The sequence below is a fragment of the Ptychodera flava genome, assembly GCF_041260155.1.
Source record: "Ptychodera flava strain L36383 chromosome 23 unlocalized genomic scaffold, AS_Pfla_20210202 Scaffold_24__1_contigs__length_23054250_pilon, whole genome shotgun sequence".
NCBI lineage: Eukaryota > Metazoa > Hemichordata > Enteropneusta > Ptychoderidae > Ptychodera > Ptychodera flava.
The window spans coordinates 2180680-2200500 of NW_027248278.1; the positions used below are offsets into that span (position 1 = coordinate 2180680).

Sequence of the window (19821 nt, forward strand, 5' to 3'; positions counted from 1 at the left end):
TTTTATCGATTTTTGCTCACGTGTTTACACACGTGGGCATATGTCGCAGTGATGTCTGTCTGTCTGTCCGTCTGTGTGTCTGTCTGTCTGTCTGTCTGTCTGTCTGTTGGTCCATTATCTCAAAAACGGCTTATCAGATCAGAATCAAATCTGGTACATATATTCAGTTAGCAAATGGCAAGAACTGATTAGTTTTTGGTGGGTGTGGCTTGCATAGTTTTTGCTCATTTGCATAATTAATGATTTTAGAAAAATGGATATATACTGATGCCGTATGTTGTGGGTTCGAATACGATGAAAACTAGCGTATTAAAAACAACTACACACAATTTGATGAGATTTGCTACAAATGTTGATCACACCAAGATATATCAGCAGTGGGAACCATTAAGGGTGACATGAAAGATAAATGCTAATTTGCATATTTAATGAACTTTCCTAACTAGGGATATATGTCTGATTTGACTCGATCAAAATTAACCAAACTTGGTATGTATATTAAGATACTAATATTTAACATTATTGAAAGTCATTAAGCGTTTTAATTTCAGCCAATTCCTAATTTGAATATTTCATGAACTTTGTTAATTAGGAATATATATTTGAAATGACTGGACCAAAGTTGATCAAACTTGCTACATGTATTGAAGCCACTATGATACAACAATTCTTAAAGTCATTAAACATTTTTACTTCAGCCAATTCTGAATTTGCATATTTAATGAACTTTCCCAATTAGGGATATATATCTGAATTAACTTGATTGTAGTTATTGAACTTACTATATACATCACAGATACTGTGATATGACATTATTGAAAGTCAAAAGACATTTTTACTTCAGCCAAAACCTAATTTGAATATTAAATGAATTTTCATAATTAGGGATATCTATCTGAATGGACTTGATCAAAATTGATGAAACTTGCTATGTGCATTAAAGACACTATAATACAATATTATTGAAAGTCATCAAGCATTTTCTCTTCAGCCAATTCCTCATTTGCATATTTAATGAATTTTTGAAATGAGAGATATATATTTGAATTTACATGACCAAAATTGATGAAACTTGCTATGTTCATTAAAGATACTATTATGTAGGCTAACATTATTGAAAGGCATTAAGCATTTTTGCTTCAGCCAATTCCTAATGTGTGTATTTAATTAACGTTCTTAATTAGGGATATATACTTGGATTTATTTGATCAAAGTTGGCATAACATGCTATGACATTGATGATTATACCAGGTTATACCAATATTGGAAGTCATTTCGCACTTAAGTTTTCATGTCAGCTAATTAATAGTTTGCATATCTAATGAGCTTTCAAAGTTTGGAATATATAGTTTGAAGGACTTGACCAAAGGCAATTACACTTGCTATATAAGTGGTGATACAATTATAGCAGTCAAAGAAATTAATTATTTTATTTCAGCTAATTACATATTTTAATACTTAATGACCTATAGAGTTAATCTGTGGTGAATATTGTTTATTATGTTGATCATAATACTTTCAATGAAGTTGCAAACATGTGGCAAATGTTCAAATTTACATATAACTGCAATATATAATGAAACACGTGAGCATTTACAGTTCATATCTGGTTAAAATTTTTTTCATGCACAGAGCCTTAACTTAGACATGTTTCAATCAATTTTATTCAAAGTTGGTACAACGACATTGACCTATGTCATAGATATGCACATCAATTAGTTTTGTGATACAATCCAATATGGCTGCTGTGCAGCTACTTTGTTACGATTTTTTCATGTACAGAGCCATAATACTCAGACATATCTCAACTGATTTTATTCAAGGACATTAACCTATGTCATACATATGTATGTCAATTTGTTTCATGATATGATCCAATATGGCTGCATGGCAGCCATTTTGTTACAATTTTTTCATGTCCTTAGCCAAAACTCGGGCACGTCTCACCTGATATGACCGATTTTATTCAATCTTAGTACAAGGACATTGACCTATGTCATAGTATACATAGGCACATTGATTTGTTTTGCGATACGATCCAATATGGCCATCGTGTGGCCATTTTTTTACGAGTTTTTCATGTCTGGAACCATAACTCAGAATTTATTCAAAATTTGTACAAGGACATTGACTCATGTTATACATATATGTACGTCGATTTGTTTCACGATATGGTCCAATATGGCCACATGGTGGCAATTTTGTTATGGTTTTTTCATGTCGAGAGCTATAACTCTGGCAAGTCTCAACTGATTTATTACCTTCTCGTGTCTATTTATAGACAGAGAAGGTATTAGAGTTGAAAACCAGTATGCTGGTGTCAACTACTCCGTCTGTCAATACTTCCGTCTGTCAAGATCCGTTGACGTCATGCCATTGTAATGGGTCATATCATAAAGTGGTGGGGGTGTTCATGGTTCAGGTTGAGGTGTAGGAGAACGATTTTGAACTGTGACAAAAATCAAAGGGACTTAGCGGCATAGCCACAGTGTTACATGTAAGCCTTTCTCCAAGGTTCTTAGTTGACTACGATCTATTACAGACTACTGAGCTGACGTTAGGGTTACTCACTTTGTGTTTGCTAGTGTTTGGTACTGAGTTGCGTGGATATCCCCTCATGGCCTCACGTGATATGGGCCTGTTGCATAATCTGCAAATGATCATATGCCTCTGAGTCTGAAAACGGTCATTGTGTAAGCCTGTCAGCATTTTCCTTGCATTTTTCTCATTTAATTTTGCAAAATATCGGCGAGTACCTCAATATTTCAAGATAACTCTTTCTTCCCAATCGTTTCCTGGAGTTTCAGAGTCATATGAACGAAAATGAGTGAAAGTTTTAGCCAGGAAAATCGGACGTCGGCCATGTTCAATATTTACAGTACAATCAGAAGTTTATGTGGAGGAAATAACTAACAAACACTGCTCATGATGCCCGCCCTCTAGAGGCAGACCTTCCTATGAAGTACCACATTTGATGCTTGTGGAAAGCTTGACCACACAAAGGAGCATTTAAACTTTTAGAAAATGACAAATTGAATAAGAAGGTATTCTGAAAATGTCAAATACTGAGGAAAAATGCGCAAATATTCAAAATAAACAGGTTAACTGACTGGTCAGCTATAAAAAACAATGAAAATGTTTATGATCAAATGTTTTTGAGATGCGCACATTTTAACAAATACAGAAATTATTAACATTATAAATATAAGACCAAACTATTTTTTCAGGGATGGGACAGGTTGGAAATGAGGGGTGAGAGACAAAGGCACTCCTATTGCTGCATGTGGATGCAGCCACACCATTTCATTTACAGCATACTTATTCACTGTGTTGTGTTCAAGTTCCATCTGACTGTCATACAAGGATAACATAAGCAAATCAAATCAAATTAGAAAAGGATCAATGCTGTTGTGTGGATTTTGCTGAACATGGCTGATTTTAATATTTCGCCCTACATATTTGATATCCAGCAAAGGCATATTTTGATGTAAAGTCAAAATTACACTACATTGCTGACAATATATGTTTCTGCATGAACTTTTCTTTTTTAAATTATAGTATATTAGTACTTCAAACAGATTAACAATTATCGTGATGTCAACCCATAATTTTACATCACAAAGGCTGTAATTCTGCCAATTTTTTTTGTTTTTCAGTCATTTATAAATTTTGCACTGCACAAGATGATTGAACAAATTGCAATGTTTGAATTTGTAAACTCAAAGAATAAAAATCCTTTGGTCACAGATTAATTATTTTTTGAAAAGAAATTTACTCTTAAACACTTTTAGCATATATTCTTTACACGGTCATGTATTTCAAGGAAAATATGCCTATTAAAAAACGTAATTTCTTCAATTTTTTTTGAATACTATGACAATTATCAGTGGGATAATCAGGTTTTAGCTACTATAGACTATAGTCTATAGAAGCTATTGGGATGGGTATCCGTCCGGCGTCCGTCGTCAGTCTGTATGTATGTATGTATGTATGTATGTATGTATGTATGTATGTATGTCCGTTTGTGAGGCGTCCGTCCACTCAAATATCTTGAGAACCGCAGTACTTACTGATTTGATATTTGTTGTGTAGATGAAAAATATGATTTTGAGAAACTATTTTTTTTAATTTTTTGATATTGTTGAAAATAGGCAAATTAATGCCAAAAAAGGTGTTTTTGGTAAAAAATCTTCTTCTTCATAACCGCTGGTCAGACAGCTTTGTTATTTGGTATACAGGTCCCTAGGGATAACCCAACTTAGATTTGTTCAAATTGTGATGAAATATGCAAATGTGTATTTTTAAGGAATTTTTTTGTCATTTTTGGTCAAAATTTGGCTTACATTGTATGTAATTCTTGTACTGTATAAACCCTATCAATTCACCCAGAAAAAATAATTAATATGATTTTAAATAATTGAATTAACTAGGAAATCATCAAAGCCAAAATAATTTTAGTGTGGAATTATCAGAAAGTTCAACTTTTTTTGACAGTTCATAGTGAAATGCTTACCATCTTGGAGGATTAAAACATGTATAGGCAACTTTCCTGAATCCCAACTTTGATATATTCTGAACCACCATTTATGTTATCTAAAAGAAATTGCTCATAATAGTTTGTCATGATAGAGTGGTCAAATAAATAGAGATAGAGAAAGTTCTAATTTCCATTTATGGTTGACTTGGTAAGGATAAAATAAGATTACCTTTTGAGGAAAAAAATAGAGTGGTCAATTAAAGAGTGGTCAAAGTGATAGGGTTTTTATGGTAAAGCTGGGCTGTAAGATTCCTCATGTGCTATTTATAGCAATTATGCAATCTGTGTAAACAGTGCAATGAAAGTGTAATGTGATTCCTTATAATGCTTTTGATGACCTTGAACTTCTTAAGTTTCAAACATTTGTCTCTTCAGTGTGCTTTCTCTGAGTATGTACAGTCTCAACTTATTCAACAGAACTTACTTACAATGTTAATTTGAAAGTTAAAATGTGCTTGGTTAATAGGATGAAAATGCTGATATTAAAAGATAACCAGCTCAAGATTCTGTTGAGTTGCTTGTTTTTTCAAAACCGCTGGTCAGACAGCTTTAATATTTGGTTTAATACATGTCCCTAGGATGACCTTAGTGAGATAATTTCATGCAGTCAGGAAATACTTAATTTTGTATCCATGTCTATAGTAGCTTCAGGGACTTTGGCCCTATGTTTTTGAATACTATGACAATTATCAGCCATGAGGTTTTACAAACACAAGACAAGATAAGCATATTTCATCATTTCCACAGGACTCTTTGGAAAATCCATTAAAAACAGTTACAGTGACTTAAAATGATCACTTGGTATACATTGAATTTACAGATGCCAGGTTGTGTATTTCACATGCACTCAGGTCAGTAGGGAAGTGCGTCATTACTATTTTGGACTGTTAATTCTTATTTCTGAATTATTTAACTTTTTTTCCACATTGAACTATCTTTAGGCAGTTTATACTGTAGCTTAGAATTTTTTTTGATTGATGTATTTATTCTTTTGGGTTCTTTGGGTCCATATCCCACCTCATGCCCCTACATCATCAACTATTTACCAACAACTCCATGCCAACAACCAATTACCTGACCTGGCCACACATTAGAGAAGGTACAGCGTCATTGACGGTATTTTTCAAAGTTGGTACGTGGACATTGACTTATGTCATACATATACGGGTTGTTTTTTAACAGTAAGATCAAATATCGCTGCATGGCGGTGATTTTGTTACGATTTTCTCAGTGTTGATCTAGGACTTCAAAAATAGGGCCATCGCGGGCCCACTCCCTTGAAAAAAGGGGCCACTGGCAAAAAAGGGGGCCATGCTGGGCCCCTTGCAATTTTTAAAGAGGGCCCTTGTTGATCAGCGGATAAAAAGTGGTCCCCCAGAATTATTAATCAAATTAAATTGCAATTAATTGTTTTTAAAAGGTTTATAATGGACAGATTGAGTTGCCAGGCAACATTTGCAAAGACAGATTCCACGTGTGCTGATATTGACAAAAAGGTGCAGAAGCTGTAACTATTGATATTTTTCTTTCTGTGTGTCATCCAACAATGGCAGTTTTCTATTGAGCTTGAAGTTATTTCACGAGCATTCAGTTTGTCAACTACGTTTTAGTTGTACACATTTTAGTTGTAAAGTAAACCCTTATTGATCACAATTTAATTTAGATTTAATTGTCAACAATACCACTGCTAGAAATAGAGTGGATATTCAGACTTTGTTGACAAACTTGATTTTTTTAAGAATTACAAAAAACCATTTTGATACTCAGAATGAAAACACTGAAAGCAGCCTATTAAAAGTGACAGCTACTGTCCCTTTAATCAAATAATATGAAGTTACTGCAGTGACTGGCAGTTCACCCACAAGAAGGATCTCTACAAAAAGACAGACGTACAGGTGAGTCAACATTTAATAACACACTTTTATTCGTTTTTTTTCAAATTTTGACCATTTTCTCAACTCAATACTGATGATTATGCATATGTTTTATTGCAGACATGTACCATCAGCTACCATTCATCATGTCCATAGTACAGCCAGTGCCATTGTGACAGCCACTTCACCTGAGAGAAGAAAATATGATTTTTTTATTGAGCTGTACACATTGAAATGCCAAATCTGATTTTAATAAAAATTTCACCCTAACATGTACCATTTAAGTAAAGAGTAAAGGAATAAAATAAAAAGAGGGGGTAAATAAATTAAAAAAATAAACTATTAAAAATGTTAAATACTAGATTTTGGTATCCAGAGAAATAATGAACTTAGATTTGAGAGTGTGTCCTTTGTCTCATATATCTTCAAAATTTCAAGTTTAGAGTAAAGGACTAAAATAAAATTTGGGGGTTCACGTAAATAAGTGAAAAAATAAATTATCAAACCTGTAAAATACTAGAATTACGTATACTAGAGAAAAATTAAACAGACAAAAACACACTCTCTATTTGTTTGATGACAGAAATATGAAATATCTAAACTGAATGTACGACTGGAAACCCCACGTGGCTACCACGCTGGTATGCGAGTCACTGCCAAACGAAAAAATAAACAAGTGACTTGTCCTCGGAAACTCGCAGCCAGTTTACAAACATAACCAATTATATTCCCTACCACTCGGATATTTTGATCACCCCAAGAAATGTCAGAAATTAGCGTCCACAACACCATGCATGATGCACTGAATACCAGTCCCGGCCACTCCATCATGTAAAATAGTTATACCGTATAGCATTGCTTGTTATTTGACCATAACGTCCTACAGTCAAAGCTTACATATGGTTAGCCCTGCGTACAGGTCTGTGTGTTCCCGGCGATATACGGAGGCCATATAACGCCGAGAACACACAGACCTGTACCTGTGTACGCAGGGCTAACATATGGTAGCCTTACATATCGGAGTCAACGGTAAAATTCCCAAAATTGTATTCACCTGCGGGGTGCGGTTGTGTTGCAAACCGGTAGCATCGGTCTGCGTGTCAGTTTCTGACACTTCCATCGTTGTACCTCCTTCATCGTCGGGCGTGGGTGAGGAGACAACCCGACGGCTTTACAGATGTAGACACGGCATAGTAAGCATCGAATAGCCGCTGGCATAGCTTGCGCTACGCATAGCCTTCTGCACACGTCCCGTCAAAGACGCATCCCAACTTACGTCATTGTCGCAAAATGTCATGATTGAATATATACCACGTTACGGTAAATCCTCGTGTTGTCGTAGAGCACGGGCGTAAAACATAGTGGCTTTGCAGAAACAAACTACCAGGCGGCGGCCTTCAATTATTGCGCCCGAAATGGCGCCATGGCCTGTGAAAATGGCGCCTTAGCTGATTTTTTTTGCGCAAAATGCGCAATGGCGCACTCTAGATCAAACACTGATTTTCTCATGTACAGAGCCATAACTCAGACATATTTCAACCAGTATCATTCAAAGTTGGTATAAGGACATTGACCTATTTCATACATGCTTGTCAATTTGTTTCACGTCATGTAGCAGTATCATGTCAATTATTGAAGTTTCATAATTAGGCTGATATGTCAAGAAATACTGCATCAAGTTTCATGAAACTTTGTACAGATGTTAAGCTCACATTGCTTTAACATTGAAAAAGACATTTATCAGTGTCATTTTAATTAATTTGTAATTGCATATGTAATGAACTTTCCTAATTAGAGTGATGTATCCACAAATACAATGTCAAATTTGATGAAACTTGATACAGATGTTGATCTCATAGTGTTGTAAATACTGCATCAAACTTTATGAAATATGGTACCGGTGATAATCTGTTAGTGATAGGATAGAATGCAAAAATGTTTTGCAACATCCTGTTGATTAATTCCTAGTTGACTCATTTAATGAACTTTAGCCTAGTTTAGGATGGTGGCCTACATTGATTTTTTGTTTTCATCCCAATGGAACTCATTCTTGGCCATTGAGCACCATCTGTATAAAAGTATTTTTATCACAGACCTAATTAATGAAGAGGACTCTATCCTCTCTGAGGACTTTTAATCAAAGTACCCATTAGCAAGTGGGGACTGTGTCATCAACGATGACTTGTTAATATTTGAATTTTTCTGTGAAGTTAGAATTGCACAACAGCATGCATATCATTGTCAAGGTCTTTCCCTGGTAATTATTTTAGGTACCATGATTAATTTATCACTAAACTTTTAAACAAAGTGGTTTTTGTCTTATTTCAGCTTGAGCGTAGTTTTCAACGTTTTACAACATTTTACGCCAGTCAACATAGTGGTCGAAAGCTGATGTGGTTGTTTCAAATGTCCAAAGGTGAACTGGTGACCAATTGTTTTAAAAACAGATACACTTTACAGGTAAGTATCTTAGAGGAGATGTTCAAGAAATGGAATTAATAGTTTGGTTGATATGGTTCTGTGTGAGGATGGATGAAGTGCAAACAAATTCCAAACAACTCATTCTGTCAAATTTAACAAAATTGCATAGTCACCACAGCTGTTGTCTGTTGGGATACTTTATAGTCCTGGGCTAGAGGGGTCTACGTGCACCCCACCCCCCCCTCTTAGAGTGGTCTACGTGCACCCCCCCCTAACAGGATAACAAACCTGTATTTTTCAGAAGCCTTGGGATCCCTAGAATACAAAATGGAATTTTAACAGATATAGGTATGCAGTAGCTGTTACGGTCATGTTTTGAAGGTACCGCAAAATCACGATTTTGCGACCCACTTGCATTTTTCTTAAATCTGTCTTCTTGTAAGTCATCTGCTGAGCTTATTGTTAGCTACTATAGACTACCGTAAAATTCCCATTGAGGCCGCACCTCTAATTGAGCCGCACCTGACTTTGAAACATTGTCTTGGCTGATTGTTTGCCCATTTTGGGTTTTTGAATTGTACCATTATAGAAGCCGCACCCCTTCTCTGAGCCCATCATGAAACAATGCATGCTGAAATTCACACCAGCTGGCTTGCGTCGCGTCATTGACTTGTGCTAATGATTGACAGGTGTCTTTCTTACAGAAAAAATACCCAATAAAAAGTTCCTTTTTAACACTACTACCATTGTGCATTTTGTCATTGATAGTAACAAAAGTACAAACAATGCCCCATGTATATCGGCACGTTTGTGTGTATGTTTGAACACGGCCGAAGTTTTTGTCAGTGTGGTAAACACTGCCATAGTCAATTACCTGATGCAACAATTTTGAAGCAACGGTGTTTGTGTACAAGTTAAAATAGTTGAGAGATTGAGATACCATGTTTCAAATACGTAGTTTTCATTCAATACCCACGTACCCTTACCGATGCCTGACGTACAACACCACCACCTGCATCATATTGACATAATGAACTGCCATGCCTATACTGTACTGCCATGGATCTATTTTTTACATCCATGGTACTGCTGAATGACCATGGTGGGTGCATATAAACTTGTACACGTTCCGTTTTTGATCATGAGAAAATAAAATTTGACCACAAAACAGTTCACAAAAACATGCCAGTAAAGTTACCAAAGGTCATTCACTTGCCTTTATTGCACTATCCGAGTATGAGCCACAGGTTCGGCAAAACAAGACAGCTGTAAATCAAGGGGACCCATCTGCCATGGACGCTTAATTTATGTATGTATGTATGTATGTATGTCCATTTGTGAGGCGTCCGTCCACTCAAATATCTTGAGAACCGCAGTACTTACTGATTTGATATTTGTTGTGTAGATGAAAAATATGATTTTGAGAAGCATTTTTTCTAATTTTTAGCTCATATTTGGTTTTATATATAAATACCAAAAAGAGCTTATATGATGAGTCTGATGGGTCTGTATGTCTGTATATTTGTGGGTATGTGCGGATGTATGTCCGTCACACACAAAGGCTCCCATACCGCCAAAGCTACCATCTCAGTATTTGGTGTACAGGTAGATGTAGGGGTTGAGATGTTAATTTGTTCAAATGAACACATCAGTGTGAAATATGTGCAAATGAGGTAAGAAAAAGTGAAATCCTGAAACAGGCTTGAAACAGGCTTACTCCACTGACTTGAGTCATTTCCTGTCATTGTTTATGAACTGTTACATATTAACAGACCTGCTCATACCATATACAGTAGAGGGGAGGAAGACCGTCAGTAGAGGGGAAGAAGACCTTCTATGGTCAAACTAATGGGGGGCTAGCTGCCTTTCTGCTATGCCTGTTGCTAAAGTTGACCCCCAGTACCTAAAGTTTCAGACCTTAATTACTTTGTCATTCCTGTTTTTCTGGTTTAAATATTTCTTGTTGTTTTTTTTTGGTTGTACTGTGCAGAAATCATTGTCATAACATCAACGTAGAATTTTCCTGCACTGAACAGATAGAAACAACATTTATTGTTGATCTTGGTACCCGTACTGGTATGCACCAATTCTGATCAAATTTGAGCGACACCGTATAGTTGCCGTATTTTTTGATATTGTTGAAAATAGGCAAATTAATGCCAAAAAGGCGTTTTTTGTAAAAAATCTTCTTCTTCATAGCCGCTGGTCAGACAGCTTTGTTATTTGGTATACAGGTCCCTAGGACAACCCAACTTAGATTTGTTCAAATTGTGATGAAATATGCAAATCGGTATTTTTAAGGAATTTTTTGTCATTTTTGATCAAAATTTGACTTACATTGTATGTAATTGTTGTACTGTATAAACCCTATCAATTCACCCAGAAAAAAATAATTAATGTGATTTTAAATAATTGAATTAAGTAGGAAATCATCAAAGCCAAAATAATTTTAGTGCAGAATTATCAGAAAGTTCAACTTTTTTTGACAGTTCGTAGTGAAATGCTTACCATCTTCAAGGATTAAAACATGTAAAGGCAACTTTCCTGAATCCCAACTTTGACATATTCTGAACCTCATTTATTGTGCCCTGTATGTTATCTAAAAGAAATTGCTCAAAATAGTTTGTCATGATAGGGTGGTCAAATAAATAGAGATAGAGAAAGTTCTAATTTCCATTTATGGTTGACTTGTTAAGGATAAAATGAAATTACTTTTTGAGGAAAAAAATAGAGTGGTCAATTAAAAGAGTGGTCAAAGTGATAGGGTTTTTAGCTACTATAGACTATAGTCTATAGAAGCTATTGGGATGGGTATCCGTCCGGCGTCCGGCGTCAGTCTGTATGTATGTATGTATGTATGTATGTATGTATGTATGTATGTATGTCCGTTTGTGAGGCGTCCGTCCACTCAAATATCTTGAGAACCGCAGTACTTACTGATTTAATATTTGTTGTGTAGATTAAAAATATGATTTTGAGAAACTTTTTTTTTAATTTTTTGATATTGTTGAAAATAGGCAAATTAATGCCAAAAAAGGTGTTTTTGGTAAAAAATCTTCTTCTTCATAACCGCTGGTCAGACAGCTTTGTTATTTGATATACAGGTCCCTAGGATAACCCAACTTAGATTTGTTCAATTGAGATGAAATATGCAAATGTATTTTTAAGGAATTTTTTTGTCATTTTTGGTCAAAATTTGACTTACATTGTATGTAATTGTTGTACTGTGTAAACCCTATCAATTCACCCAGAAAAAATAATTAATATGATTTTAAATAATTGAATTAAGTAGGAAATCATCAAAGCCAAAATAATTTTAGTGTGGAATTATCAGAAAGTTCAACTTTTTTGACAGTTCATAGTGAAATGCTTACCATCTTGGAGGATTAAAACATGTAAAGGCAACTTTCCTGAATCCCAACTTTGATATATTCTGAACCACCATTTATGTTATCTAAAAGAAATTGCTTATAATAGTTTGTCATGATAGGGTGGTCAAATAAATAGAGATAGAGAAAGTTCTAATTTCCATTTATGGTTGACTTGGTAAGGATAAAATAAGATTACTTTTTGAGGAAAAAAATAGAGTGGTCAATTAAAAGAGTGGTCAAAGTGATAGGGTTTTTATGGTAAAGCTGGGCTGTAAGATTCCTCATGTGCTATTTATAGCAATTATGCAATCTGTGTAAACAGTGCAATGAAAGTGTAACATGATTCCTATAATGCTTTTGATGACCTTGAACTTCTTAAGTTTCAAACATTTGTCTCTTCAGTGTGCTTTCTCTGAGTACATACAGTCTGAACTTATTCAACAGAACTTACTTACAATGTTAATTTGAAAGTTAAAATGTGCTTGGTTAATAGGATGAAAATACTGATATTAAAAGATAAGCAGCTCAAGATTCTTTATAACCTGACAGATATGCTGTTTTTTTATGACGTAAATCTTGATTTAAGCAAGTCTTGTTTACTTTAATTAGAATGTAATTAACTCTTGTTTATTTGCTATTATTGACTAATATAGTCTGATGAAATAAGCAAATCTGTATTTTTACGGAATTTTTTCCATTTTTGGTCAGGCCATCCTGAAATCAATACATGTGTCACAAAAGGTTATTCTCTACATAACACAGCAGAGCTCTGTCAACTGTTGAGTCGCTTGTTTTTTCAAAACCGCTGGTCAGACAGCTTTAATATTTGGTTTACATGTCCCTAGGATGACCTTAGTGAGATAATTTCATACAGACAGGAAATACTTAATTTTGTATCCATGTCTATAGTAGCTTCAGGGACTTTGGCCCTATGTTTTTGGTAAAGCTGGGCTGTAAAATTCCTCATGTGCTATTTATAGCAATTATGCAATCTGTGTAAACAGTGCAATGAAAGTGTTACATGATGCTTTTGATGACCTTGAACTTCTTAAGTTTCAAACATTGTCTCTTCAGTGTGCTTTCTCTGAGTACGTACAGTCTCAACTTATTCAACAGAACTACTTACAATGTTAATTTGAAAGTTAAAATGTGCTTGGTTAATGGGATGAAAATACTGGTAAAAAGATAACTGCTTAAGATTCTTTATAACCTGACAGATATGCTGTTTTTTTATGATGAAAATCTTGATTTAAGCAAGTCTTGTTTACTTTAATTAGAATGTAATTAACTCTCGTTTATTAGCTATTATAGACTAATATAGTCTATAGAAGCTATTGGGATGGGTATCTGTTCGGCGTGCACTGTCAGTATGTATGTATGTATGTGTGTATGTATTTATGTATGTCCGTTTGTGAGGCGTCCGTCCCTGAAATATCTTGAGAACTGCAGTACTTACTGATTTGATATATGTTGTGTGGATAAAATATATGATTTTGAGAAACTCTTTTTGTTAGCTCATATTTGGTTTTATATATAAATACCAAAAAGAGCTTATACGATGAGTCTGAGTGGCGTCTAGTCTGTATATTTGTGGGTATGTGCGGATGTATGTCCGTCACACACAAAGGCTCCCATACCGCCAAAGCTACCGTCTCAGTATGTGGTGTACAGGTAGATGTAGGGGTTAAGATGTGAATTTGTTCAAATGAACACATCAGTGTCAAAAATGTGCAAATGAGGTAAGTAAAAGGGAAATTCTGCAAATGTTCATGAGTGGTCGCATGCCAATGGCTGAAACAGGATACTCCACTGACCTCTAGTCATTTCCTGTCATTGTTTATGAACTGTTACATATTAACAGACCTGCTCAAACTAGGGGATGGACCATTGAAATTTTGAACATTTTTTTACAATTGTAAATTTCTAAAAAAAATTTTTCCAAATAAGAAAAGCTGTGCTAATTTTGTTTTCTGAGTAAATTTTAAGATTTATAATTTATTTTAGTTCGACGCTGTCTGAGGATACAATGTACATCCATATCACTAGCGCAAGTAAGATTGCGTGCTGTAACTACAACATACATATGGCCCAGTGATTTATATTGCTGATAGATTTCGCGAAATGTTGCAGGTCATCTTTTGACAAGCTGAGAAGCTGTTTGCAAAAAAACGTGGTGAAATTTCAATATTTGTGTATTTAGGACAATTTTTGCCCTTTTTGATCAAAACATCTATTTCTCTGTAGCAGTGTGTCCAACTTTTGTCAACTTGTTTTTCTGGTTTAAATATTTCTTGTATTTTTTCTGGTTGTACTGTGCAGAAATCATTGTCATAACATTGAAAATAGAATTTTCCTGCACTGAACAGATAGAAACAACATTAATTGTTGATCTTTGGTACCCATACTGGTATGTGCCAATTCTGATCAAATGTGAGCGACACCGTATAATTGCGGTATTTTTCAAATAGTACTTCAAATACAGGAAAATTGTGCCATACATATCTTATCTGTAACCTTGTTAATAGGCTGTAAAAATTCCATTCCATATCTCATTTCAAAGGTTGGATTAAATTGGTATATAATTATGTAGGAAAACTGTTATTCTGTCAAAAATGTTGAAAACAAGCCATATTTGCACCCTCTTTTGAAGTCACAGATCAGTCTTTTTGGTAAATCTCACTTTTGACACTTCTTTGACACTCAAATAATCTAAAAATGCATTTACAATAGCAGTCACTCACTCTGAATGCAAGCATCGCCTTGTCAAACTTTGACATTTTATTAAAGCTACGGGACCTCTACCATAGTTAATACACTAAGGACTCCCCAACTTCTTCTTTTTGGTCAGTTTTTCAGAAGTTTCAACAGGCTGTAACTCTGCCTTTGTGCCCAAATGTCTAGTTTTTTTTATTCCACAGAGAATGTTGACTACTTTTATATTTTAATAGTTTGTTAGCTCATATTTGGTTTTATATATAAATACCAAAAAGAGCTTATATGATGAGTCTGAGTGGCGTCTGTGTCTGTATATTTGTGGGTATGTGCGGATGTATGTCCGTCACACACAAAGGCTCCCATACCGCCAAAGCTACCATCTCAGTATTTGGTGTACAGGTAGATGTAGGGGTTGAGATGTGAATTTGTTCAAATTTATAACACATCAGTGTGAAAAAGTGCAAATGAGGTAAGAAAAAGGGAAATACTGCAAGTGTGCAGGAGTGGTGGCAGTGAACTGAATCAGCCCACACATCTGAATAAGAGGATTTTGACCTTTAACGTATTTGTATGCAGGGTACCTATTATGTTTGGGAGTGATAGCAGTAACTGAAACAGCTAATTTGTCATTTCCTGTAATTGTTTATGAACTTTGACATATTAACTGATCTGCTGAAACCATATGGATGCCTATTTTTGTACATCCATGGTAGAAAGATTCTCTGCTACGCATGTTGCTAAAGTTGACCTTCAGTACCTAAAGTTTCAGACCTTATTTACTTTTGTCACTGTTAATTTTCTGGTTTAAATATGTCTTGTTGTTTTTCTGGTTGTATTTCTTGTTGTTTTTCTGGTTGTACTGTGCAGAAATTGTCATAAAATCAATGCATAATTTTCCTGCACTGAACAGATAGAAATAACACTTATTGTTGATCTTTGGTATGTACCAATTCTGATCAAATTTGAGCGACACCGTATAATTGCGGTATTTTTGAAGTTTATAACTGACGCTCTAGCCTTTCCAACCACCTTAATATTTGGTTTACAGGTCCCTAGGATGACCTTAGTGAGATAATTTCATACAGTCAGGAAATACTTAATTTTGTATCCATGTCTATAGTAGCTTCAGGGACTTTGGCCCTATGTTTTAACATAACCTCACTTGTTTGGTATCATTAGAAAGGCAATTTATTCCTTTTTAGGATGACGTATTGGGGACCATTTTGTAACAATTTTTCATGTCCGAAACCATAGCTCAGACATTATCAAGCAATGTTATTCAAAGTTGGTACAAGGACATTGACTTATGTTATGGCATATATACGTCAATTTGTTCACAATATGATCCAATATGGCAACATGGCGGCCATTTTATAATGTTTTTTAACATAATGACCGTAGGTCGTTATGTTATTAAGATGGGGTTAAGTGGGATGTCGGACAGTGAACATTTTCCGTAAACAGACTGCGTTGATATTTAGATGTTTAGACTAATGTCAAGGTTCCGATTCCGAAAAATGGTGCCAAACGGATCAGCGGTTAGATAGATATGGGAAATTGTTGACCCCCTTTTTCAACTAATTGATTTTAGGGGCCTTCCATATGTGTATTTTTGGAAGGTACACCAATCCTGCATTTTGGACTGTTTTATGAGTTACGGAACAGAAATGTGTGTTAGATGAATGCTAGAAACATGGAGGATACTCTGAATGGACATATCAGAGATTTCCATGCTATTTTTGGCGTCAAAAGCGATAAAAAAAACATATTTCATATTTTAGATTCTCACATTTGAGATGACCCTAGGCATTTGTAAAGTCAACATCCTTGAGTCAATATACAGACTTTGACATTCCAGAGATTAAGTATCCACGACCTCACATGTTACAGTCTTTACTCTTAACCCTGCCATGGTATGGCCCGAACCCATTGTTATCAATGGTGAGTGTGGACCTGTCTACAGGGAATTGGGGTGAACAGGTTAGACAATGACGTTACAAGTTTTAGGTTACTTATCAAGCGAGCTCTGGCAGCATAGAGTCCTGAGCATCTATCCGTGTGTTCTCACAGGAAATTACAGGGAAAAAAAACTATTTGAGAAATTTCTCTCCTTTAAATAGAAGTATATTACAATTTAAACCTGTCATGGATGAATTGCTCTCAAATGATCTGAAACACAGTTATTGGCCATAGCAAGATTTATGAACTTACACAAGATATTATACAAAAAGATGACCATGACTTTGCTGCCCTACTAGATCATCTTGCCCCCTTGCAGTAACTCAGTTCATTCCTATCTTAGCTTCAATTACGTACTCTCAACATTTATTTCATTCAGATTTCCTTAGCTCAGTGTGTAATTTTGTAATCTTAATTGCTGTCAACTTAGCTTTAGGGAACACCATTTGATTTCTGGGGGGGGGTATGGAGGATATTTTGAGAAAAAAAATTTGTCGCCAGGTGAGATAGAAGAAAAAAAAATTGATCCTGCCATGACCTGAGAAAAAAAAATTGTCATAACAGACAGAAGTGAAAAAAAAAATTGTCACAATGCACCAGAAATTAGCAAAATTTGGAAACCCTATTCTCAAGTATTCTTTGCCAGCGCGCCGCCATAGGCGGCGCAAATGTTTTTACCACAAGCAATTCTTATGTTTTTCCCAGCACTTATGATATAAGCATGCACTACATAGGTCTACTTACACCTCAGTGCACTCAATGTTTTCCTTCCCTTTTCTGACCCAAGAAATCATATTTCAGGATTTCTGTTGCAATATCTCAATGGCATAGGCACTATCTAAAGGGGACTTTTTGACTTCTGTAAATTGTGAAAATTTTACAACACAAGACAGGAGTCAATAAACTAGTGTTTAAATCAATATATTATTCTCTCAATATAAATATATTAGGAAGATGTACAAGTTGACAATGAAAAATTGAGGAACAACAAATGTAATGAAATACAAGGGAGAGGGTCACTAAAAAAATTGAAAACTTCAGGGGGCGTTACTCAAAATGTGGAGAAAAAGAAGGGGGACGGGGTTACTCAATTTTTTTGGCGAAATAATTGAAACACATCTAAGATTGCACCATTGCACACATCCATTTCTCAAAATTTTCAATGCGAGAGGGGGGCACCCCCTCTGGTGCTCTCCCCCTTGGGTCTTCTAACAGTGTTACTGGTAAAAGACAAATTTAAAATACCTATCGGATTGCACTACACTGCACCGTAGTGCACATCAATTTCTCAAAATTTTCACAGGATCTAGGACAAAACTGAACTGTTGTGAATTCATCCTTTATTATCACAGAAACATGTTTTCATTTACCTCAGTTCAATGACCATTTTGACAGTTAAACATACCATATTCATGCTTTTCAGTAGAAGCTGGCAGCTGGAGAAATGACACAAGAAGGTCACAGATTTTCTGTTCCTGTATATTCATTTGTCTTCAGTATCTGGCAAACAGAACTGTTTTTAGCTCCCATAGCCATATGTATATATGGCAATGGAAGCTATTCTTATAGGCTAGGGAAACGTCAGTATGTATGTATGTCTGTATGTCTGTATGTCTGTATGTCTGTATGTCTGTATGTCTGTATGTCTGTCCGTCAACATCAAAAACTCCAAAACCGCTGTACATTTCAGCTTGATATTTGGTGTGTACATGGATGATGGGCTGTAGATGAGATTTTGTTCAAATGAAGTTGTCATTGCCAAAAATATGCAAATTAAGTGAAAAAATGTAAAAACAGTCAAAATTGAAAAAACTCAATAACCACTGAGCAGATTACATGAAAAATTAGCATGTAAGTACTTTGGGCTGACATGAAATGATTGTGCACATCTTGGGTCAGTATCTTGGACTTGCTATTTTTCATGAATTTTTTTGTAATTTTCTCCCATTTTTGGTCAAAATATCTCCTGCTCTGAAACCACAAGTTCGATTGATTTGAAACTTGGTATGGAAGTGCATAGGAGTGACCTTTCCAAATTTAGGCAAATCGTGGTGAAATTTGCATATTTTTAGTTTACATGTCCATAGACTCCCATGTATAAGGCAGATCTCCATAGACTCCCATGTATAAGGCCACGAAAAATAAAATTTAGTTTCTCATCGTATTCATATTGCAAAAAGGATGCAGTGACACAATTTTTAGTCCCCACGGATGAAGTCCAGTGAGCTTATAGATTGGGTCATGTCCGTCTGTTCGTCCATCCGTGAGTCCATCCGTTCACGCAGATATCTCGGATATTTTGACAAAATGTCATGTGACCTTGATGACCTTTGATCTCAAATATACATATTTGTCCATAACTCAGTAACCACAAGTGCTACCACCCTTCATATATGGTATGATGGGACAGCTTATGACGCCACATATTATACTCATTAATTATGCACATATCTAATTTTGAGCGAGCCAATAGAGCTAGAGGTCTGATTTATGGTATATAGGGATAACTTAGCAAAACAATTTTTTTGACAAAATGTCATGTGACCTCGGTGACCTTTGACCTCAAATATACATATTTGTCCATAACTCAGTAACCACAAGTGCTACAGCCTTCATGTATGGTATGATGGGACACCTTATGACGCCACATATTGTACCTCATTAATTATGCGCACATCTAATTTTGAGCGAGCCAATAGAGCTAGAGGTCTGATTTTTGGTATATAGGGATAACTTAGCAAAACAATTTTTTTGACAAAATGTCACGTGACCTCGGTGACCTTTGACCTAAAATATACATATTTGTCCATAACTCAGTAACCACAAGTGCTACAGCCTTCATGTATGGTATGATGGGACACCTTATGACGCCACATATTGTACCTCATTAATTATGCGCATATCTAATTTTGAGCGAGCCAATAGAGCTAGAGGTCTGATTTTT

General features: G+C 35.3%; 1 protein-coding gene across 1 annotated transcript in view; it reads left to right on the top strand.

The window, feature by feature from the left end:
• Positions 1 to 19821, top strand: part of LOC139124775 (cullin-1-like) — a 149522-nt gene that overhangs the window by 44280 nt on the left and 85421 nt on the right. The window contains exon 6 of the mRNA XM_070690887.1: positions 8740 to 8871. Within this exon, the coding sequence (XP_070546988.1) occupies positions 8740 to 8871 (132 nt within the window). The remainder of the gene's footprint in view (positions 1 to 8739; positions 8872 to 19821) is intronic.